The 25,893-nt window shown below is 33.7% G+C and overlaps 1 protein-coding gene across 23 annotated transcripts in view; it reads right to left on the bottom strand.

Moving 5' to 3' along the window:
• Cdc42bpa (CDC42 binding protein kinase alpha) overlaps nucleotides 1–25,893 on the bottom strand; it is a 277,951-nt gene that overhangs the window by 193,090 nt on the left and 58,968 nt on the right. For 22 of the 23 annotated variants that reach the window (XM_087194275.1, XM_087194284.1, XM_087194283.1 and 19 more), the window contains exon 2: nucleotides 13,464–13,555. In XM_087194275.1, coding sequence (XP_087050401.1) covers nucleotides 13,464–13,555 — 92 coding nt within the window. Of the gene's footprint in view, nucleotides 1–13,463; nucleotides 13,556–24,179; nucleotides 24,493–25,893 lie in introns of those variants that run through there. The other variant, XM_087194286.1, reaches the window with a different exon arrangement.

The raw sequence follows: 25,893 nt of genomic DNA, 5'->3' as shown, positions 1-25,893 counted from the left end.
CTCCACTTTTTTTTACATTGCCTCTTTGTGCTGACTTGTTCTATTCCAAAAGCCTCAGTAAGTACCTATATGCTGCTGGCTCCTAAATTCTTATCCATAGTCCTACATTTCTAGTTAGCTATTAGTAATCTCTCTAAAATATTCAGCAAATTCTTAGATTTAACAAGCCAAAAACCTATATACTGAACTCATTCACTCAAGCTACACATCTCTATCATTTATGACTTCTATCTTTAACTCACCCCAGAAATACAATTAAGGAAGAGAGGAAGAAATTCAAGAACTACTTTAGGATATAGACGTTGGTAAATGGTTAGATAATGGGTGCTACAGACTTACCTGCTTTTGTTTTCTTCTCTGTCCAATCTTCCTCAACACTATCACCAGTTTTCTTTTTCTTTTTTTAATTAATTTTATTGGTACATTTTAGGTATACAATATAATGACATTCATCATTAGAAATTTGCACCTTTACATACTCTCTTTGTTCTTACTTTTTCCCCATTCCCCTGCCCTCCCTTCAACCTCTCCATCCCTCCCTATTTACAAAGACTTTGTTTCCAGTCTTTATTTTCTCATATTAATCCCATTCCCTTCTTTCCTTTCCCCTACCCCTCCCACTTCCCCTTTGCCCCTTTTCTTCCTATTTCACCTTATCTATTATACCTTTTAGTCCCTATTTATACTTTCAGTTTCTCACACTAGAGAAACTATTTACACATGTGTGTCCTATTTATTTCACTTAAGAGTATCGCCTCAATGTGCATCCATTTAGCTATACATGTCTCTAATTTCTCATTTTTTATGGCTGGGTAGTACTCCATTTTATTAAAAAACCACATTCACCAGTTTTATTTTTCTAAAAGTTCTAATTATATCACTTCTCTGCTTATTAACATCTGATAGGACTTCAACTCCTATAGCATAAAGTTCCTTAGCGTGGCATAACAAGTCATTCACTGCTCTGCTCAAGTGACCTTTTAATCCTTGTCTTTCACCAACAACAAAAATCTTATTTAAAGTCACAAGATCACTCTCTGCCCCCTGAACAAAAAGAAATGCACTTAGTAAGAAAAAAACCCCTCTTAATTCAAATAAGATATAGAAAATTTACAAAAATTAAAGTATAAAGAAAAGTAGCCACAGATAATACTACTTCAAACTGGAAGACTAATTTGAAATCATAAACCTTTTCCATTGCCTTTCAACTAGCATATCTTCTGCTGGAAATTTATTGTTAGAAAATCATTTGAAATACAGTAAACGCATTACGAATTAAAAAACTTTGGAGATCATTTATAATATTAAAAAAAGAGCAACTTAATATTTTGTTCATTTTACAAACATATTGAACACCTACTATGTACTAGACATCGTTGTAGGTGCAGGGAAACTGCAGTGTGCTAACAGAGAAAAAACAATCCTTACATTCATAGAGCATATAATCTTATTTAATGATAAGGAAATGGTTAAGTAAATTATGGAGCACCCACATAATGGACTTTTATAGAGCTATGAGAAATCATGTTTACAAAGAAATATTTCAGTACATGGGAAAAAGACAAAATAGCTGGTAAGAAAACTTCATTACATATGTTTTCAAATCTATCCTAATTTGACTACTTATGAACTGAAAAAAAAATTGGAAAACAATGCTCCAAAATTATAAAAATGAATACAAATGCTACATATCTATTTTGCTGACTAATCTGTGACCCTAATCAAAAAAAACTATGGAACAGGATTGGATTACAGTAGATGATTATTATTTTCATTACCCAGAAGATAGTATGAAGAAAAATAACTTGATTTTCCAATCTTTTTCACCTCTCGTAAGAAAAGGCACTGTGCTACGTGCTGAATATAAAGTTACTTAGAGATATTTGCTCTCCAAGAGCTTACAGTATACAGTGAAGGAAAACAAACACATAAACAAGGAATTTAACAGTTACAAGTATAAATACCAGAAGAAGATGTTCAGGTATTCTCATCTTCCCTAATAGAAAAATAAATATCTTAACTCTCATTTTTATAAATTATTCCTCCTGGATTTAATTCTTTTAGTATTCAGTTTTTTCAATGATTCACTGATTTCTTTCTGCCATCAATTCTTTCACTGATTTCCAAATCTGGAATGATTTTAAAGCAACATATAATGACAAATACATTTTGTCAAGAAGGGAAATAGTCTGTTTTCCCTGAAAACACAATGGCTTTTAATACTGGTCTTCAATAGAATACATTAGTCATTTCAGAGTATCTGAACAAACTATATCAAAAGAGATAAGTATTTGAGCAAAGTTACACTGCTCTACTTCCTTTTTCTTTAACATTTACGCTGCCACCATTTTCTACCTAGAGTTCAAGTAAGTGAAAAAACTGTCTCAAAATCAAGAAAGGCTCCATCTACTCTCTTAGATTCAAGAGGCAAGTGTTAAAAAAAGTGAGGAGGTCCATTTCATTTCTGTTCATAATAAACATACAGACAAGATTTGTCTTCTCTAGCAATTGGCCTGAAAGGCCTGTATTTCAACATCACTCTTTTTCACTAGCAGTTGAGTGTGTAAAGCTGGCTGAAACCTCAATTCTGCCATTTGGAAACATACACTCTGAGTCTACTTAAAGATCCCAAGTTGGGATCCAAGGTTTGCACTTTAGAAAAAGTAACTTTAAGTCTCCAGTGTGGTTCCAAATTCAAGTCTTAATCTCTTTTATCAGAGTATCCTGATACTGTAACTCTGAACTTGATCTGGCTCCAACATACTATAATAAAACCCAGTGACAAAGGGAATAGATTTGATTCTTATCTCCTCACATAGCTCAAACATTCTGTAATCCAAAATATCAAAAATACCCAAGATCTAGGATACAAGGTCTGAAGACATTCTTGATATGTACATACTCAAAACCAGGACTTGAGGTTCTGAAAGGATGGGAACAAATAGTAAGAGGAACTTCAGCTGTGAAGGCCACCCGAGGAATATTCAATTACTGAACAGTAAGAGCCAGAAACAGTGACTTTTGTTGATTGTTTTTCTTTTAGTATTTAAAGATAGTTCTGAGATAGTAAATTAGGAACATTCATTTACTTTCTTCTCTCCCTCCATCTCTTGTGAAATGACAGAAAATAAAGGCTGTTTAAAGGAAGAAATCGTAATAGCAATGGAAAATATGAAAACATCAGCTGGTGAGATACATTTTAAAGAGTTCCTGAAATCTAGGATGAATAAAATATGATTAGATAGTGATAAAAGAATGGAGAAATCACCTTACAAATTACACTGCAAAATAAAACTAATGCACAGGTAAGTGCCATTACCTAGAATTAAAGCTCAAAAACAATAAACTCAGTAAGTAAACAGAGCTCAGAGTGTATAGATTGCAAATTTTATCGCTTTTGGGAGGAGATATAATTGTACACCAAAAAAGTATAAAATAATGAAAAGGAAACAATCAAAAGCAAGGTAATACACCATAAACTGTTGCAGACTAGTTACCCCACATGTTATAGAACACTAGAACTAATGCCTGCTATCAAACTTTTAGTACCCATTATTTAATCTAACCTCTCCCTCCCAATCTCTAGTGACCACTATTTTACTCTCTACCTCTGAGATCAAAGAAGCTTTTAGCTTCTACAAATGAGAAAGAACAAGTGACATATGTTTATCTTATTTCACTTAACATGATGTCTTCCATGACATTGCCATAATGACAGGATTTCATTTTTATGGTTTATTAATATTCTAGTGAGTCAGAGAGAGGGAAGAAGGGAGGAAAGGAGGAAGACCCTTTTCTATCCATTCACCCATCCATTTTCACCTCAATTCCATATCTTGCGTATTGTGAAACTGCTGCAATGAACATCAGAGTAAAGGTATCTCTTTCATATACTAATGTCATTTCTTTTAGATGTATATCCAGAAGTGGGAACGCTGAATCATATGGTATTCTATTTTTAGTTCTTTGAAGAACCTTCATATTGTTTTTCATGAGGGCTATACTAAAATACATCCCCTCCAACAGCACACAAAGGTTCTCCTTTCTTTACAGCCTTATGAGCATTTGAAATTTTTTGACATTTTGAAAACAGCTGGGGGTAAGATGATTATCTCATTGTGGGTTTTTTTGTTGTTGTTGTTGTTATTTTTGCATTCCCTTGATGATCAATGATACTAAACATTCTTCCATTATAATTTATTGACCACTGAGAAGACTTTTTTTTTTACCTCTTTGAATGGTTGGGCACCATTGTCAAAATCATTCATACATGTATGGATTTGCTTCTGGACTTTTATTTCCATTTTACTGACCTATGTGTGATCCTTCTGCCAGTACCACACAACCTTGAATACTGTTGTTTTGTAGTAAGTTTTTTTTTTTTTGTACCGGGGATCGAACTTGGGTCCTTGTGCTTGCACAGCAGGCGGCAAAACCACTGAGCTAAATCCCCAGCCATGTAGTAAGTTTTGAAACCAGAAAGTGTAAGTCTTCAAATTTTGTTCTTTTTCAAGATTATTTTGACTACTTCAAGTCTCTCAAATGTCCACATAAATCTTGGAAATCAGCTTACCAATGTCCACTGAAAAGGTATCTTCAATTTTGACAGAGATTATACCGACTGGTACATAGGTCAACCAGAGAGATAGTGCCATCTTAATACTGTGTCTTCCAGTCCATTAACATACAATGTTTTTCCATTTGTCTAGGTCTTCTATAATTTCTTTCAAAAATATCTTACTGTTTTTTCCTTCATTTACAAATATTTCAGCTGGAGATAGAATCTTGATAGGTTTTATTCTTTCAAGTTTTTTGGGGGAAGGGTTGTTTGTACACGGGATTGAACCCAAAGTTCTCGTGCATAATGATAACCACATACTCTACCACTGAGCTACACACCCAGCCCCCCTTGCAGCAGTTTCAAGATGCCATTTTCCAGTATCTTCAACTTCCATCATCTCTGTTGAGAAGTAAACTGTCTTCTTATTGCTTTTGAGAAGTTACATATTTTTCCCCCCTGGCTATTACTAAAATTTTCTCTATCTTGGATTTTCAGAACTTTTGCTATCCATGTGCCTGAATATAGTTTTCATATTTATCCTGTTATAGAGCCACAGAACTTTATAAATCTATGTATGAATTTATCTAATTATCTTTGAAAAATTCTCAGCCGTTACCTCTTCAAATACTATTCCTATCACATTCTCCCTTCTGGAACTATAAATATTTCTATGTTAATTTTTCATTTTGCCTAATGTTAGTGAATTTATTTAATTTTTCCCTTTTTTTCACCCATCCAGGGTTTTAGCCTAGATATTTTCTATTAACCTATTTTCCAGTCCACTAATCCTCTCTCTGGTTTACTATAATTAAGAAAGCTATCAAATTTTAATTTAAATCACTGTAATTAATCCAATCTGGAATTCATCTGATTAGAACTGAGTTTTAGTCTTGTGAGGACTGGCCCATTTCCATTTGTCGTTACCCATAAAGAACAAAAATAGCCCTGCAAGAGTCCCAAATGAATACCTCAGATATTTAACAAAGCCTTTCTCTTTTCTGAATCCTGAATTCTAATTTTTGTTTTTCCTGCCTATAAAACCTTCTGAACATTCTCTTTAGATTCTCTTTCACTGCCTAGGTAATGGCAAATGCCTCCAAGAGAAAGGGAGAGCTGAACATTGGAGGGTTCATCTCTCAACAGACTTAATTCTGCAACTCTTAGCTCTTTGAGTCTTCAGTGATTTCATAGCTCTTATGCCTCTGAACAGATGAATTTATATTTTAATCAACCTTTTCTAGTTGTGGTAGAAGAGCTAATGTGATATAAGCAAGCATGTTAGAAGTTCCATGAAAATTATCCAGTGTTTGCATTTCAGAAAATCCAGGATCCAGGTCCCAGGGGTTGCCCTGGACATCATTTCTGCTGATGTGCTGACTAGCACTCCAACCAGACCCTATCTGCACTGTTGAAGATAAACTGTTCAGCCTCTATAACACCAACATAAGCTATGTAAATGGGCTGTCTGAAACTTTGCCGGATAGACCCAAACTGTCTCAGAGAGGTATTTGCCTAAAAGACAACACTGGTATCTCGAGAACAGAGGCCAAAATATCTTAACCATTAACAAGATATCATCAGTGAAGTTCCTGTGGCTCTTCCTGGGCATTTTGGGGCCATGAAAACCATAACTGAATAGATCTGTATTTACCAATGGGAATATTAACATAGAGATGTCTTATGGAAAACCTACTTACCTACTGTATAGTGTGGAGATGGCTTTCCCTCTGGACCTTAAAATTTCTGGACAAAGAAAGGCCCATAATTTGGTGGCCTCTATGATTTCTATTTGGCTGCAGAGCCTATTCTAACTCACACAGGTATGGCTTGTACATGGTTCAAGTGTGTCCTCCAAGGGTCCATGTAATGGATCACTGATCCCCAGTACAGAGATCTTAAGCAGTGAAACCTTTAAAATAAAGGGCCTAGTTGGAAGGGATTAATGCTAGTCTCAACAGTGCTTGTCAGTTCTCTCAAGTGTGGGGCTGACCATAAAACAAATTTTGAAATTACTGAAAAATTAGTGTTAACTGACCATAAAAAAAAGAAAAACACAAACAGCCCCAAACTTAAAAAAAAAGGAAATCACAAACCTAATAAATAATGAATCAGAAAATTAAAAGGGTTTTTTGTTTGTCTTGCAGTACTGGACATCAAATCCAGGACTTTATGCATGACAGGCAAGTACTCTATCACTGAGCTACAACTCCAGCCTTTTTAACTACTGAGATAAGGAAGGGATGGATTCATTGCTCAGACTGTCCTCAAACTTGTAACCCCCTTGCCTCAGCCTCTTGAAAAGCTAGGATTACAAGCATGTGTCACTGATGCCTCAGCTGTGGAAATTAAGCAGTATTGTGACTCGATAACAAAAACACCACAGAGCAAAATTTGGGGGATGTTCTAAACACTGCTCAAAGGGAAATTTATAGCCTTCATGCTTACAATCAAATAGAAATGAATCAAAGATCTAAGTTCCTACCCTAAACAACTAAAAAACAAATGAGCAAATTAAATCCAAATAAAATAAAAGGAAAGAAAGATACAAACTGAAATTGAAGAAGATAAAAACTGAAAAAGTTTTTAAAAAGAGACAAAAATACATAAACCAAAAGTAGCTTTGTTTGATAATAATACTGAAAAATTTCCAACTTGATTTCCAATAAGAGGAATAAAGCACACACTATGAATAACAGCAACAACACCTGTTCAAATTCTATAGATATCAAAAGAATATAAAAGCATATCATGAACAACTTTACCACTTATAAATTCATAATTAAATGTAACAAATTCCATGAAAAAGAAATAACAGAAAATCTGAATAGCTCTATAACCATTAAAAGATCAAATTATGAAGATTAAATAAAACATATTCAAGTTCAGATAGTTTCACTGCTAATTTCTATCAAACATTTAAGAGAAAAAAATATCAGTATCATACAAAATCTTTTCAAAAATTTGGGAAAAAAGCAAACACTCCCTAATTCATTACTTAAGTGCATCACAGCCCTAATATCACAACCTGACAAAGATATGATATAAACAGATTTATAGGCCAACATTCCCATGAATACAGATATAAAAATGATTAACAATATCAATAAATTGAATGGAACAAAAGGTTGGAAGGATGGTGAATCACAATCAGAGTTTTGTCCCAGAAACTGATTTAAAATTTGAAAAATCAGTAAAACAGCACCACCAGAAGCACAATCTATGAAAGAAGTAATTAATAAGATGGACTTCATTCAAATTAAAAACCTCTACTCTGTGAAGGCCACTTTTCAGATGAGACACAAATGTACAGATTAGAGAAAATGTTTGCAAAATAACTATCTGACAAAGGTCTGTTTGTTGTATAAGATGTACAAAGAACTACTAAAGCTCAACAAGAAAACTAAAAACCTGATTTTTAAATGAGGAAAAAATTTGGACAGACTCCTCACCAAAGACATACAGATAACAAGTAAGTATATGAAACAATCCTCTAAATCATAATTAGGGAATTGCAAATTAAAATAACAAGGTATCTCTACTCACCTATTTGAATAGCCAAAATCCAAAACATTGACAAGATCAATGTTGCTGAAATTCAAGAAATGGTACAGCCACTTTGGCATTTTCTTATAAAACTTAAATAGACAATCTAGCAATCATGCTCCTTGTATTTATTCAAATACACTGAAAATTTATGTCTGCACAGAAACCTGCACATGGATGCTGATAGAAGCCATTCTTAACTGTCAAATTCTGAGAAACAAGACGTTCTTCAATAAACAAAGTATATCCAGACAATGGAATATCATTCTCTAAAAAGAAATAATCTATCACATAAAAAGACATGGGGGAATCTTAAATGTATATGACTAACTGAAAGAGGCCAGTCTAAAAAGGGCTGTACCTTATGATTACAATTAGACATTCTGGAAAAGGGAAAACTACAGAGACAGTAAAAAGGTCAGTGGTGGTTAGGGGGACAGGGGGAGAGGAATGAACAGGAGAAGCACAGAGGATTTTTAGGGCAGCAAAATTCTAAGGTATCATACAGCAGTGGATGCCTTGTCATTCTACATTTGTCAAAACCCACAGAATCAAAAGTAAGCCTAAGTAAACTACATGCTTTGAGTAATAATGGTATGTCAATGTAGTTTCACAGATAACAAATATACCACTCTGGTGCAGGGTACTGAAGAGGGTGTAAGGGATAGGGAATATGTGGGAATGGGGGTATATGGGAAATCTACACCTTCTGTTCAATTTTGCTGTAAGCCTGAAACTGCTCTAAAATACAAAAATACCACAGTAATCCATCATGTTAAATGAATAAGGGAGAAAAACTATATGGTTATTTCAGTAGATGCAGAAAAATCATGACAAAATTTAGCAATAATGATTAAATTTTAAAATTCTCAACGAACTAGCAATAGAACACAATTTCTTCAATCAGATAAAGGACATCTACCAAAATATCTCTAACTACTGTCATGCTTGACAGTGAAATTCTGAGTTTCCATCAGCTCAGGAGTAAAGTGACATATCCACCCTTCTAAGAGAACAAGCTAGTGTGTCAAATCAAGACCAAAAACATTGAAGGTATGAAGTCAGTTATCTTTTCTCAAATAATATAAATGTTTACACAGAAAAAGCAAGTGGCAACCAAAACTATTTCAAAATAATTAAAAATAATAAACTCATAAGGACCTCAGAAAACAAAATCTGATGTAAAAATCAATTGTATCCACATATTGGCAATAAATTATTTGAATATTAAAAAATGTTTGGGGGCCAGGGATTTAGCTCAGTGGTTCTACCGCCTGCCTCACAAGCACAAGGTCCCGAGTTCAATCCCCAGTACCAAAAAAAAAAAGTTTAACGTCATTTACCACCATGTCAAAAATTTACATACTTAGAAATAAATTTAACAAAATATGAACAAAACCTATACACTGAAACTAAAAGACATCCTTGAGTAAAATTAAATGAGACTTTAAAAAAAAAGGAGAAATACCTTGTTCAAGGATATCTAGTAGAAAACATTATTCCCAAATTTTATCTATAAGCTCAATGTAAACTCAATTATGGTATAATACCAAGAGGCTCTTACAGAAACTAACACTGATTCTAAAAAGCAAAAGCCGTAAAATAAACCTCGCAAGCACAAGGTCCTGAGTTTGATTCCCAGTATCAAGAAAAAAAAAAGCAATAATTCAATAAAGGAAAAATATCCTTTCCAAAAAAGGGTGCTGAAACAACTGGACGTATGGAAAAAAGGATACCACAAAAGAAGATGGAGCTTCTCCTCCCTCCCTAGAGAACCTCAGGCCCTGCCTTTGTGTTCAACACTCTGGAAGTTCTTCAACCTCTCTCCCCTTGGTCTTTCCAGTAAACTGCATTAGGTAGGCATGACTGAATAAACCACTGGCCATTGGTGATCAACTTACCCTTCAGACCGTCTCACTTCCTTTGAGCTTGAGAGGTAAGAGTGAAATTTCCAGCCCTCTAAACCTGTCCTGGTCTGTCTAGTTACTAACACCTTCCAGAAAGTACCTTTAGTGGTTGTCAGCCATCAATCAGTTTTTAGCATACAAATGCCTTACTGGGTATGGAACTCAGGGCCTTGTGACCACTAGGCCAGCACTCTACCACTAAGGTACATCACCAGCTCTAAAGAGAGCTTTTTAGTAAAAAGAAAAATGATCCCAAAGTAAAGTATATGAATGTAAAAGAGTACGTGAATGTGAAGAGCAAGAGGAAATACACAGATACACCTAAATGACCAGATGCAGTATAATGATATCTTCGGGGGCTTAAAACATATGTTGAACTGAAAGCACATCACAACAATGATCTAAACAAAATGTAGAAATTAAATAAACAGGAATGGCAATATACAAATTTACGAAGAATACATGTAGCAATCTCTAGTGACCAATGCAAAAACAAAGTAAAACTAAGAAATCGGGGGGGGGGGCATTTAAAATAGTCTATGAATGCAAGAAATAAGAGAAAAATAATATAGACTGGACAAGAGAAATGTTAACTGACTAAATATATGTCAATTAAAAGATAACAGATCTTCAAAATGGATTGAAAATCAAAACCTAACTATATTCTATTTAATGAGAATCATACCATACAGTTATCAAAAGCTTAAACAAAAGCAATGGAGTAAGATATTCAGTGCCAATATTAATAAGTGAGAATAGCTCTACTATCACATTAAGGAAATTTAAGTCAAAGTATTACAGAGAATGCATTCCATAATAATAAAAGTTAATCATCAGGAAGATAAACAGTTTAGTTAATGTATCACCAAAACTGAAAAAATAAAAAGAAACAAACCCTCTCTCAGGAAATGTTAAATGAAGAAAACATAAAGAAAGTGAAAAGACTAAAGATTAATGAACTTGGCCTAATTGCTATTTATACTCATAGCAAATTTCAAAGGACTACAATAACCCAGTGTATGTCCTCTGACCACTTTGACATTATAAATCAATGACAGAAGTATAAGGAAATCCTCCAACTGTTTACAATCTCAGCTACTGGGGACAGAGGCAGAAAGATTCCAAGTTTGATGGCAGCTTAGGTAACTTAGCAAGAGCCTATCTCAAAATAAAATAAAAAAGAGCCGAAGATACTCTCATACCAGAGGGAAAAATAAAAAGAGAAACTTCTAAACTCATAAACCCAAAACAAAGCACAGTGAAAATATAAAGCCACATTAGAAATCACATTACATTTTGAGCAAAACAGTAATGAAAATATGACACATCAAAATGTGCCAGCTGAAACCAAAGCTCCTTAAAGGAAAACATAAAACTTAAGAGCGTTAAATTAACTTTTTTTTTTTTTGGCGTTACTGTGGGTTGAACCAGGGCCTTTGAACTGAGCTGCATCCCCAGCTATCTATCTATCTATCTATCTATCCATCCATCTACATATGTGTATATATATGTACATATATATATATTTTTGGTACCGGGGATCGAACTTGGGACCTTACATTTGTGAGACAGGCGGCAGAACCAATGAGCTAAATCCCCAGTCCCTCTACCTATATTTTGATAAAATCTTGCTAATTTGCCCAAGCTGGGCTAGAACTTGCAATCCTCCTGCCTCAGCCTCTCAGAATGCTGGGATTGCAGCCCTGTACTACTATGCACAGCTTTTAATGCATTTTTTAGAAGAAAAGCATTTTTAGAAGAAATTTTAAAAGAATAGCAAATTAAAACCCAAAAGAAAAGAAAGGAAATATTTAAAAGTAGAAATTAATGGGGCCAAAGATTTAGCTCAGTGGTTTCGCTGCCTGCTGCGCAAGTGCAAGGACCCAAGTTCGATCCCCAGTACAAAAAAAAAAAAAAGTAGAAATTAATGAAAGAGAAAACTAGTCTACAATAGCAAAACCCAAAAGTTAATTCACTGAAATAAAAATAAAACTGATAAACCCCCTGCAAGATAAATGAAAAAATGAGACATTAATGAATGGTCACTTGAATCAACAATCAATATAGTAATAAGTCTTAAAAATTAGATATGAACAAACTTAACAAAACTAACACATAGAAAATCAAAGTGATCTTATTTTCATTAAATATATATATTTTAATTATATACTTACCATATATTTTATATTTCCATCATACATACATATTTTTTTTAAGACTTTCTCACTAGAACTCTCCAGGCCAAGAAAGCTTCACCAGTGAAATGTTATCAGCATAAAAGGAAAAAGCAATAACAATCTTCACAACTTCTAGAAACACTAAAAGAGGGAACACTCCCCTCTTCTTATGAAACCAGCATAACTAAGATACCAAAACCTGATCCTACTTCTGTAGAAAGTTACAAGCCAATTTCTCTCAAGAAATAGATACAAAGATCCTTTTAAAAACAACATAAAAAAATAGCACACCAAATCTATAAATGCATAAAAAAGGAGACTACATAATAACCGCACTGGGATTATTTTAGGAATGCAAAGTTAAACATTTGAAAACAAATCAGTATAATCAACACATTAACCAAGTGTCTTAAAAGATGCAGATAAAGCAATTTATTAAAATTCAACACAGTTCATAATTTTAAAACTATAAGTAACATAATCACTAAGTATGAAGTCAATAAGTATAATTCAATTAATTATAATTATGTTTTCAATAATTAGAAAAGAAAATTTAACAAACCATTCTAATAATAACATCAAGAATATCAAATATACCTAGAAACAAACCTGAAAGATATGAAAATTCTCATATTGAATGAAAACTATAAAACATTAAGAGAAATTTATAGAGCCTTTAAAAGTGGAAGAATAAACCAAATCCATAGATTAGTTGCCCCAATATTAAGATTTCAATCATCTGCAAAGTGATCTTTAATTTCAATACAATCTTAATCCAAATTTTAGGAAAGGGGAGAAAGGGAGAGAGGAGAGGGGAGGGGGGGTAGGGGAGACAGGGAGGGAGAGAGAGAGAGACAGACAGACAGACAGACAGACAGACTGAGACTGTTTAGAAACAGAAAGACTGACTCTAAAACACGATGGGAGAAGTCAGGAGCGGAAAGGAATCACAGTTTATACACTACCAAACATCAAGACTTCTTACTAACTAGAGTAATTTAAGATAGTATGATACACAGACCAAAGGAATAAAAGAAAGTCCTGAAAATTATTCACATTTATAATAACATATGAAGTACACATGAAAACATGCAACATTTTAGAAAACCATTCCATATAGAGAAGCTTTCATTCAAAACTTTAGGGTATTTTCTGATCAACCATATCAATTAGAACCACAACTAAATACTTTGGTTAAATTTTCTCACAATTATTATTATATAAAACACCTTCTAAAACAGTTAGCAGACATCCTATAAAATCTTAATCTCTTACCTCCCCAAAAGCTCCTCGACCAATCACCTTTAATATTTCAAAGTCTTCTCTATGTAATCGCATTTGTTTCACTTTAGAAGTAAATGGTTTAGCTGAAACAAAAAAGCAACATCAATTACTTTCTTAATAAAATGTGATACCAGTTAGAAATGCAACAGATATGGAATATTATTAATTGTAATTTGAATTTTTATTAAGAACTAAGCTGAAGTATTTTAAAATCTCATCAACCTACATGAGAATAAACTGATTTAAATTCCCTAAAAAATATATATATATATATTTTTTTTCTTTATTTCTTATATATGAATTACATTTTTGGTTAAAAACATATTTTCAAACACCAGATAAAACAGGAAATAACACAAAGCAGCAAGTACTATATGTAGAAATGATACCAGTTTAATTTCATGTTAAACATTCTACGTATTCTAACTATCAATCTAGACATATATTTTAACAAAAAGGTCCAAGAAGTTAAAAAGCCAATTTCATGGCACCAGAGAGATCTTCAGCAATACCTGCCAGGTAAATTAATATTTCTTTCATGCTCATTCATTAAATTTATTTATCTATTAACAGGCTTATGCAAGAGTGTGCACTATACAAAGCATGATGGCAATGACTAAATTAAAAAAAAAAAAGATGACTACAACATGGTACCTCCCTTCAAGCTCTGTCTTAAAGTAAGACAGACAAGTAGGTATGAGCACTCACAGACACAATCAAACAATTTGATAAGATTTCTAACAGAGGTAATATAAAGTGCTGCAGTACAAGGTGAAAGGGACATTATGTGAACACTCCTTAGAAAAAAGATTAATGGATGAACATTACCTTGACGACTAAGTAGAATTTTGCACTGCTGTCTGGGTTTGACATTATAGACATTCTAGGCAGAGGGAATAACATAAGTAAATGGAGAGAGGCAAAGAAGTGAATTTGATATGATGATGGCAAATACTCCATTGTTATGGAATTTCAAGAAAAAAATTAGAGATGGAAACATACAAAAGGTCTTAAATGTCATGCAAGAAACTCAGTTGCAATCCTACTATTTTAAAATTTATATTTTAATGACTAAATCAACTGTATATTCTGCTCTGCTGCCTATAAAAGAAGTTTAGAACTGTCTCCTTTCCTCTGCTCATGTCCTATATTCTGAACAAAAAGGAGCTGATATAATTAAAAGGTTATTGGGCCGGGGATTTAGCTCAGTGGTTTCGCCGCCTGCTGCCCAAGCACAAGGACCCGAGTTCGATCCATGGTACCAAAAAAAAAAAAAGTTATTACACATGAGGAAACCTCTCCTTTCTTTCTTCATGAAGTGAATGTGACATGCATCGAGCATTAGGGGAGTGAAATAGACATAGCAGGCCTTAAGTTTGTTTCGGTATGAAGATATTTAGCCTAACTAGCTTAGAAAACAGGTATTCTACACTTTTTAGCCCAATCTACTAGAGGTTTCTGAATCTGTGTTTTATATTGTAAAGAAAGGAAAGAGACTGAATCTCTATCTAGAATTCATATACTAGAGAAAAGGAAGATCAAAGAGATTAAATTTGAGTGAAGGTAAGAAGGATCTCAAACTGTGAAAAAGAGGTATATGAAGCAGCCAGGAGGTGAGCACTTTGAATAAAATGACCAAGGATTTGTTTTGGTTAATTTGTTGATAGCAGTCATTCTTCCTGGAGTGAGGTAGAATCTCAGCGTTGTTTTCATTTTCATCTCTCAGATGACCAGTGATCTTGAACATTTTTTTCATATGTTTATTTGCTATTTCTACTTCTTTGACTGAGAAATGTCTGTAGATTTCAAATGCCCATTTTTTGACTGGGTCTTTAAATTTGGGAGTCTGATTTTTGTAAGTTCTTTATATATTCTAGATAGCAGACCACTGTCCGAGAAACAGCTGGTAAAAATTTTTTCCCACATTGTGGGTTGTCTCCTCACTCTGTTGGTAGTTTCTCTTGCTGTGCAGAAGCTGTTTGTTTGTTTAGTGTTTTTTGGTATTGGGGATCAAACTCAAGACCTTGCACTTGGGAGGCAGGCGCAGTGCCACTGAGCTAAATCCCCCACCCAGAAGCTTTTTAATAAGATGAGATACCAGTTGTTGATTCTTTGTGTTAGTTTATGTGCATCTGAGGTTTTGTTCTTGAAGTCTTTTCCTACACCAATGTCTTGAAGAGTTCTACCTCTCTTCCAGCCAGTTTAGTGTTTCTGTTTTAATAAACAGATCTTTGATGAATTTTGATTTTAGTTTAGTGCATGGTGAGAGATACAGGTCTAGTATTAATCTTTGGCAAGTTGAAACTCAATTTTTCCAGCACCATTTATTAAAGAGGCTACTTTTCCTCTAGTGAAGGTGTTTGGCTCTTTTATCAAAGATGAGGTGGCTGAGTATAGAGTTGTTTCTGCATCTTCTAATCTGTTCCACTGATCCTCGGGTGTGTTTCTTTGCCAGTACCATGCTGTTTTTATCATAGTAGCTTTGTAGTATAGTTTCAAGTTGGGGATTGTGAGACACAGCTATTCCCCTGCTGGGTATCTTCCCAAAAGAATTAAAAGAATCATACCAAGGTGATATATGCACACCCATGTTTATAGCGGCACAGTTTGTAATATCTAAAATTTAGAAACAGCCCCATTGCCCATCAACTGGAGACTGGATAAAGATATGGGATGTTTTTAACAAAATGAAGTACTACTCAGCCATAAAGAATGAGAAACTAAGAGAAACACAGCTAAATGGATGCACAATGAGGCCATACTCTTAAGTGAAATAAATAGGACACACATGTGGAAATACTGAATAGTTTCTCTGGTGTTAGAAACTGAAAGTGTAAATGAGGATCAAAATGTATAATAGATAATGTGAAACAGGAAGAAAAAGTCCAAAGGGTAGGGGAAGGGGAAGTGGGAGGGTTAGGAGAAAGGAAAGAAGGGAAAGGAATAAATATGAGAAAAGGAAAAAATGGAAACAAAGTCTTTGTAAATAGGGAGGAGTGGAGGGGTTGGAGGGAGGGCAGGGGAATGGGGAAAAAAAATAAGAACCAAGAGATATCATGTAAAGGTACAAATTCCCAATGATGAATGTCATCACATTGTAACCTTAAATGTACCAATAAACTTAATGAATTTAATTAATTCCTGGACCACAAACTGAAATAAATAAATAAATAAATAAATAAATAAATAATAAAATGACCAAGGCATCATAATTGTAAACAAATTGAACTAAAAAACTTGTAAGAATGTGGCTACTGTGTATTAGTCAGGATCTCAAGAGAAACAAATTACACTAGTTTAAGAAAAGTTTTTAGTGAGGCAGGAGAATCACTGTGAGATTGAGGACAGCCTAGGCTACATACTGAGTTCAAGACCAGCCTGAACTGCATAGTGAAAAGAAAAGTTTATAGAAGAGTAGGTAAGATATAAGAGAACATACAAGGTATAGTACAATAATCTGGGACTACTGTCCCTCCATTACCCAGATTCTACACCAGCATATCAGAAACACTATATAATGACCCTAAACTAGTTATTTATAATCTAGTTCAGTTCTTAAAGGACAATTCTAAGGTATACCTTCATCTGGGTAACATCCTAGTTAATCTGTAAGGTCAGAAATCTAGATATTTCAATCCTCTAAAACACCACTGCAAAACAGCAAAGAAACTTTTTTTGACCAGAGTAACTGAAATTTGATTTATATTATTATTTGATATACTGTACATCATCTTTCCACACAGCTGCATATACCCCAAAAACATAAGCAAATGAGAACTATAAAATCACTTGTAATTAGGATTAAACAGTTTGCCAGTTATGCAATTTTATGGGAACTTGCATTAATAAAAAAAAATAATAGCCCTATTTTTTCCCCCGGAACCTGTTAGAATAAAAATTACAATTCCTTTTATTAAAAATTCTGGTCCTTTGACTTGGTAAACTGTTTTACTTTCAGATATTCAAAAATGAGTTCTTTACATCATTAATTTCTTCAGAAGTTTCACAGTTCATGAATCATTTGGTCAATTAGCTAAAGAAATATCTTTTAATATCCTCTGAATGCCAAGCATTTTACAAGATGATGGAGGTAGGAAGATGAATAAAACAGGTCTTGTCTCTGAGTAAACAAATGACACTTGATACTCCATTTAAAACTTCCATTGTAGTTGAATGTAAATTACTGGTAAACAGACAACATTGCTCACCATTATAAGATGTCAGAGAAATGCACATTAACTTAACAAGAGTATTTTATTACTTACCAACCAAATGTGCCAAAAATTTAAAAATCTGAAGCCATCAAACATTGGCAAGAACATAACAGATATTGTGATGTATAGCTGGTTAAGTATTAACTTAACTGTAATCACTATAGAGAATTGGTTTTTCATTCTCTTAATATGGAATATTACTTTAGTCATTAGAAGTTGAACTTTTTATATTCTGGGACAAACTTTATTTGGTAGTAATGAGTTTTTGTTGTTGTTGTTTAATACACAGGTGAAACTCTTCTGCTTTGGTTTTTGTTGTCCTCTCAGTTTTTCCCCTTCTCCTCCTCCACTCCTTTTTTGAATGCACAGCCTTATACATGCTAGGCAAGTGCTCTACCACTGAATTATAATTGCAGCCCCTTTTAATTTAATTTTAAAGTTCTCATCTCTAACTTGTGATCCTCCTGTCTCAGCCTTCCATATAGTGGCAAGCCTATATAGTCTTAGATACTGGGGAGGATGAGGTGGAAGATCACTTGAGCACAGGAGTACAAGAGCAGCCTGAGAAACACAGTGAGGTTCCATCATACACATACACACACACACACACACACACACACACACACACCCCATAATACACATATTGAAGGCTCTGAACCAATAACAGACATATATCTCTAGCAGTAATGAGAAGATTATATAGCATCTAGATATTGGTTTCTAGTCACCATTCTTAAAAAAAACACCAAGGTTCCTGGGAGAAATGGCTAACATGATGAGCACATCACAGTAATGAACAAAATAACAGTATATGCTTCCAGGTATGATATGCTGAGAATGAACAAACCATCACTATGACTGCTCGCCTGCCAAAGATCCAAAGATGAATAAACTGAATCCAACTGAGGAACAGTATAACCCCCCCAAAAAAGGCCTGTCATGGAAAGTTTCAAGATACATGAGTAACCCAGATAATAAGGCCTGCAGTTCTTGATTAAAAGAAACTAATAGTATTACAGATAAATGCAGTACACAATTACAGACTAAACTGTATAAAAAAAATAAAAATTGCTGTGAAGGATATTATTGGGACACTGGTTAAATTTTAGTTACGATAACTGTACTGTGGAGATAGCTGAGACAATGTTTTTATTCTTAGGAAGCATATGTACAGTTAAAAAAAAGGTTATGATATCTACAATTTATCCTTACATGGTTCAGCAAAAATAGTATGTGTACATGTGTGTTCACAGAAAGAAAAAAAGAGCAACACAAATGTGGCAAAATGTTAATAATAGGCAAATCTAGAAACATATGAAAGCTCATTTCACCTTCAATGAGGAAAGTTTTTCTCCAAACACCAAAAACAAGATAAGGATGCCCACTTTAGTCGCTTCTTTTTTTTTTTCCTATTGGGAATTTGACCCAGGGCTTTTGCCCTTAGGTATATCCTTTTTTATTTTTAGACAGGATCTTCCTAAATTGCCTAGGCTGGCCTCAAACTTGAGATCCTCCTACCTCAGACTGCCAGAGTGTAAGATTACAGGCATATGCTACCATGCCTGGCCCCACTTTAGCCATTTCTACTCAACATGATTGATACTAGAAGGTCTAGCCAAAGCTACTCGGGGGGGGGGGGGGCCTCCAAGTTTAAAAAGCAAAATAAAATTATTTCTGTTTGCATACAACATGATTTTTTATGAAAAATGAAAATAATTCATAAATAATAATTGTAAATGTAGAAATTCCTAAACAATATACAAAACATTTCAGATTAAGTGAATAAATTCAGCAAAACTGCAAGATATAAATCATCACATAAAAATCAGCTGTATTTTATATTTTCCTAAATGATCTCAAATAGGCAAGTCTATAGAGACAGAAAACAGGTTACTTCTTGCCCGGGAGTAAAGGAGAGGGGTAATGTGGTATGACTACTAATGGGTATGGAATTTCCTTGAAGTTATGATAAAAATGTTCTAAAATTGAGTTGTGGTGATGGTGGCATAACTGTGAATATGCTGAAAACATTAAATTGTACACTTTAAATGGGTAAATTACATGGTTGCACATTACATTTCAGTAAAGCAGCTTTTAAAATTATTTCTACGTATTTCAAATGAACACTCACAAAAGATAGTTTTTAAATATTCCATCTGCAATAGCATCCAAAACAATGAAGTACTTAGGAATATATTTATCAAGGAGATAAAAGACTTGCATATTGAAAAAAACAAAATATTGCTTTAAAAATTAAAGAAGATCTAAATAAAGGAAAGACATCTCATATTCTGGGCAGAAAGATTTAATATTGTTAAGATGACAGTTGTACCCAAAGCAACCTACAGATTCAACAAAATCATTGCAATGGCATTTTTAACAGAAATAGAAAAACTCAGCTAAAATTCATATAGGATCTCCACTCCGAAACAATCTTGAAAAAGAAGAAAAGTTGGAGGTCTCATATTCATAATTTTACAACTTACTACAAAGCTACAGAAATCAAAACAGCATGTTACTAGCAAAAGAAATGTACACCAATGGAATAAGAGAATCCAGAAATACACCCTCATACATTACATCAATTGGTTTCAAAAAGAGTGCTGGAAACAATAAGGAAAGGATAATCAACAGATAATTCTGGGAAAACTAGATATCTACAAGTGTAAGAATGAATTTGGATCCTCAATTTATACCACATACAAATATTCATTTGAAATGGGTCAAAGACCTAAACTTAAAACTCTTAGAAGAAAATATGGGGAAAAATCTGTATGACAATGGATATGACAATGACTTCTTGGATATGACATAAGAAGAACGAACCATAAAAATAAATGACCATGAAAAAAGAAGAATCAAGACATATTATGTATAGGTACAAATTCCCTATGATGAACATGATCATTATGTGTATCAAGAGTACCAATAAAATTAATTTTAAAAATAAAATAACTGGACTTCATAACAATTAAAACTTTTATTCATCAAGATATAAAGGTAAGGGACAGGGATTTAGCTCGGCAACACTGCACCTGCCTGGCAAATGCAAGGTCCTGTGTTTGATTCCCAGTACCAGGGAGAAAAAAAAAGACACAGGAAAAACTCACAGGAATGGGAAAAATATTTGCAAATCTTATACTGAATAAGGGATTAATATTAGAACACATAAAGAATACCTACAACTCAACAACAAATACACCCAATTCAAAAGTGGGCAAAGGTTTGAATAAATAGTTCTTCAACACACATATACCAATGGTCAATAAGTCAATGAAAAGTTGCTCAACATCACTAATTAGTGAAATACAAATCAAAACCACAAGGAAATAACACACCCTCTAAGATTGCTATATTTTTTAATTTAATAAAAGAAAATAAAAACAAAACTTAACAAGTGTTGGCAAGGATGTGGAGAAGTTGGAACACTTGTACATCGTTGGTGTGAATGAAAAATGATACAGCTGCTTTGCAAAATGGTTTGGCAGGTTCTCAAAAAGCTAAACACAAATTTACTATATGACCTAGCAAATCCATTCCTGTATACTCAAAAAAATTAAAAGGATTCAAACAAATAGATGTTCATCAATACTCATTACAGTATTCATTACTATAATACTGATTACATTAACGATTACTGTAATACTGATCACTGTAGTGAGTATTCATTACCGTGTTCAAACAACCCAAATGTCCATCAACAGATGAATGGATAAACAAAATGTGGAATACACATACAATATATATTATGAACCTTCAAATGAAATGAAAATCTGATACATCCTATCATATGAAATAATGAAAATATGCTAAGGTAAGCTAGACATAAAAGCTCAAATACTATATGATTTAATGTACATGAGATATCTAGGATAGAGAGAGAAAGGAGGTTAGAGATTACCAGGATTTGAGAGGCAGAAGAAATAAGAAATTACTTCTGAATAGTTACAGAATTTCTCTTTGCTATTATGACAAAGCTTAGGAAATAGTGATAGTGATTGTACAATATCACAAAGTAATTTAATGCCAATGAATTCTACACTTACAATACTTAAAATGACAAAAATCCCCTATGAAGAATGTGATTGTTATGTATATCTAAAATGTACCAATAAACTTAATTAAAACAATTCATAAGATATCAATGGAATTGAACATTTCAAACGGTGAACTGTTTATTATGCAAACTAAATGTTAATAAAGCTTCTTTGAAAGAAAATAGGAACAAGAATTTGGAAAAATTACACACCACTCTGACAAAGTGAGCTGATAAACACAGGCTATTAGCTCTGAAAATGGGAGCCTAACTATAACTCAAAATTTTAAATTCAATCTCTTAAACTTAAAATGAGATTTAATATCACAGGATCACAAAACAAAGGTATTATTAACCCATAATTTAGTTTCTGCCCAGGCTAAATCAGAGGTCCAAATAAAAAAGTGAAGAATGGACAAATTGTATCTACTGATTATTCTAATTTGTGACAAAAATGAAGAGCTACTGTCTATAGAAGGGTACATAGTTACTTTGTCATATTATGCTACTATAAACAGCATAAAGAAAATTAACCAAAACAAAGTTAAGAGTTATAAAATTACCTAGCACTCTTTTTATGCCTAAGACAATTTAAAAGTATTATACTTCAGAAGTTCAGTGACAGAAGCAGAAGATCCACATATCAATGATTTGAATATTTCCTATTTTGCCACTGCATTTGAAAAAACTGATTATATATCCAACTCATCTCCAAAAGTTCATTAGCAACATTTAACAAAAATGCTTTCTATGAAATTTTGTTTTTAAAAATTAATAATTCAATCCAGCAAAAGTCCATTTAAGGCACTCTGTGGGATTAGAATAATTTTGAATACTAAAGACAAATTTTTTTAAAGACTCATTATATTCATTACAACAACTAAAACAGATTTAATACTCATTTCACTACTGCCTTTGACAAAAATCAAGGCTGTGTAGACAGCCAGCTGGGTCTGCTGCGCTTTTAGATAAAGGACATGTTATTCCAAATAGGTGCCATTTTTAGTGATGTCTCACTACGCCACCTAATGGTAATACTTTGAGTTTCTTCAGTGCTGTACAGTTAGGTACCTTTACTTGTGACACACACTCTTCTGAGGTCCGTGACACTTCCCACTTGTGCTTCTGAAAATCTCTCCCTCAATTCTCAGGAATGATTCAAAAAGTAATTATTTGATTCCTCCCCCCAAAGCCATACGTAAGGTTCTCGGTTTGTTATGGGGGAGCTTCAAATCAGCAATTCTATTACAATTTTTAGAAGCAGTGACCTAGTACATAACTACATTCATTCAGTTTCCCAAGAACTTTCTTCCAAGATATTACAAGGAAGCCAGCTCATCTGCCTAGAGTCATATTCTGTCATAGCAAGACAGAAAGGAAGGTTCTATGAATGCAGGTTTATGAAGACTCAAACCCTCACAATGTGAGTAGTACAGGCCACCACCATGTATTTGATGTAAGCAAATGTATATACTCTTCAGTGGTGTAGCCAGCATTCCAGTTTGTTTTGCCAAATGATGAGTACCAAACAGATTGTTTTGGCTGGAAAGGGTATTGAGTCATGAGGCCATAGACACAAAAGGTGTTTGCACCTTAGGTAGAGTACTAAGCAAACAAAAAGTACCAGGTCAAAATTTTCCCTTCAACATGTGTCAAGTATCAAATTCCACAAGTTTCAAAGCAGTCAAGTACCAAGGCATAAGAGTATTAGACTTTTTTCTTTTCCTTTTCTTTTCCCTTCCCTTCTATTCCCCTCTCTTTCCTCCCTTCTCCTTTCTCCCTGTATTTCAATTTTTGGTGGACACACTTTACCACTCAGCTATGGCCCCAGCCTAATTTGTTTTCTTGATATTAATATACTTCACTATCTTAACCGTTTGCACTGTCAAGCACTGTGCAAATTAAATTCTGGGAGGGAGGAAATAGGGGCATGGAAGGTGACATAAAAAGAATTAAGATGTACTGTGTACCAACTTCCCATGTTGAATGTAATCACTATGTAATGCAAACACATACTAATAAAAATAAAAATTTGAAAGAAAGGAAGCCAGGCATGGTGGCACATGACTTTTAATTCCAGTGCTCAGGAGGCTCAGGCAGGAAGACTGCCCCAAGTTTGACAGCAGACTGGGTTACATAGTAAGTTCAAGGCCAGCCTGAACTGCATAGGAAGACTTTGTCTCAAATAAAAAAATTTTTAAAACCCTGAAAGAAAAGATAACTGCTTACCTATACGACTACATTCAGGAAAGCCATCCTTCAAAATTGAAGGAGAAATAAAGACCTCCCGTGGAAAGCATAAACTAGAAAAGTTCATGAAGTTCATGACTACTAAACCATTATTGCAGTAGCTCTTTAAAGGAATTCTAGAGATACAAGAAGAACAGATAATCTATTGAGAATTAGGAGATGATTAAATATTAGGAAAAGAACAAGATGATAGGAATTAACACATACCTTTTAATAGTAATTCTGAATATAAATGATCTTCATTCTCCAATTAACACTTTCCTACTGGGTTGGTACATGCATGATTGTCCCATCAGGTGTCCTGAACCACCAGTGGTTAGCTATTAACAATGGATGATGGAATGAATTACAGCCCCACCATGAACACACTAAAAGACAGAATGGTAGATTTGATTTTAAAACTACACCTAACATTGCTGCTTGCACGAAACACACCTCACCAGCAAACATATACAGACTGAAAGTAAAAGGATGGAAAACAATATTCCATGCAAATGAAAGCTGAAGGCAGGCAGGAGTATCTATATTTATATCTGACAAAGGAGACTAAAAAACAAAAATCAGACAAAACCAAGAAAGACACTACAAATTAGTAAATGAAACAATCCACGAAGAAGATATGACAACTGTAAATATATATGCATTGAACATCACTGTACCCAATTTCATAAAGCAAAGCCTACTTGATATAAAAGGCCACATAAATCCCAATACAAAAATAATAAATGTTTTCCAATACTCCACTCTCACCAACAGATCATCTAGACAAAAAAAAAAAAAATCAACAAAGAAACATCAAACTATACCATATGTCAAATGGAATTAGATGTCTATAGAACACTCCATCTAACGATCATAGAAAATACATTGTTCTCAGTACCTCATGAGACATTCTCAAAAACATCATATTTTAGGCCATCAAGCAATCCTTAACAAATATAAAAAGACTGAAACAATTTCTTGCATCTTAGTAAGTCATAATGGGATGAACCTAGAAATCAACAGCACAAGAAACCATATAAATACATGCAGTAAGTAGATCATTGAAGAAATTGGGGATTTAAAAATTCCTAGAATCAAGTGAAATGAAAATACAACAATCCAGAATCTCTGGGATACAACAAAGACAGTTCTAAGAGGGAAATTTATACCATGAGTACCTGCTGTATATAAAAAAATCACAGAGTGAACTCTCAAATAACCTAAGCATGTACTTCAAGGTCTTAGAAAAACAAGAACAAACCAAAACCAACAGAAGAAAAGAAATAATAAAGAGCAGAGATGAAATTAATAATAGAAACTAAAATAATAATGTATAGGATCAATGAAACGGAGTTGGTTCTTTGAAAAGATAAACATGATTCGTAAACCCTTAGCCAAAGGAACCAAAAAAAAAAAAGTGCAATAACCCAAATCAGTACAATTAGAGAAAAAAAGGGAGGGATGTTACAACAGAAATCATTGAAATTCAGAGCATTAGCAGGGACTACTTTGAAAACCTATATTCTAACAAATTGGAGAAATGGAAAAAATGGCTAATTTTCTAAACACATATTACTTACCAAAACTGAACCAAAAAGACCATATATGTGTGTGTGTATATGTATGCACATATATGTGTGCACACATGTATACCCTAAGCAGAGCAATAACATGCAATGAAACTGAAGTGGTAGTCAAACATCTCCAAACAAAAAAGAAAACCCAAGACCACATGGGTTCACTGCTGAATTTTACCAGACCTTTAAAGAACTGACATCAGTGCTCCTCAAAATACGAAAGAAATGCTTCCAAACTCGTTCTATGAGGCCAACATCACCCTGATACCAAAACTGGACAAGGACATAACAACAACAAATATATATACATATGTTATAGAAATATTATATATAATATATATTTATATATTAATATATATAAC

Source organism: Heterocephalus glaber, unplaced genomic scaffold, assembly GCF_053883595.1.
Source record: "Heterocephalus glaber isolate CG9 unplaced genomic scaffold, H.glaber_assembly_v1.0 deba00001600, whole genome shotgun sequence".
In the NCBI taxonomy this organism is placed as follows: Eukaryota; Metazoa; Chordata; class Mammalia; order Rodentia; family Bathyergidae; genus Heterocephalus; species Heterocephalus glaber.
This window is presented reverse-complemented; position numbering and strand designations above follow the sequence as displayed.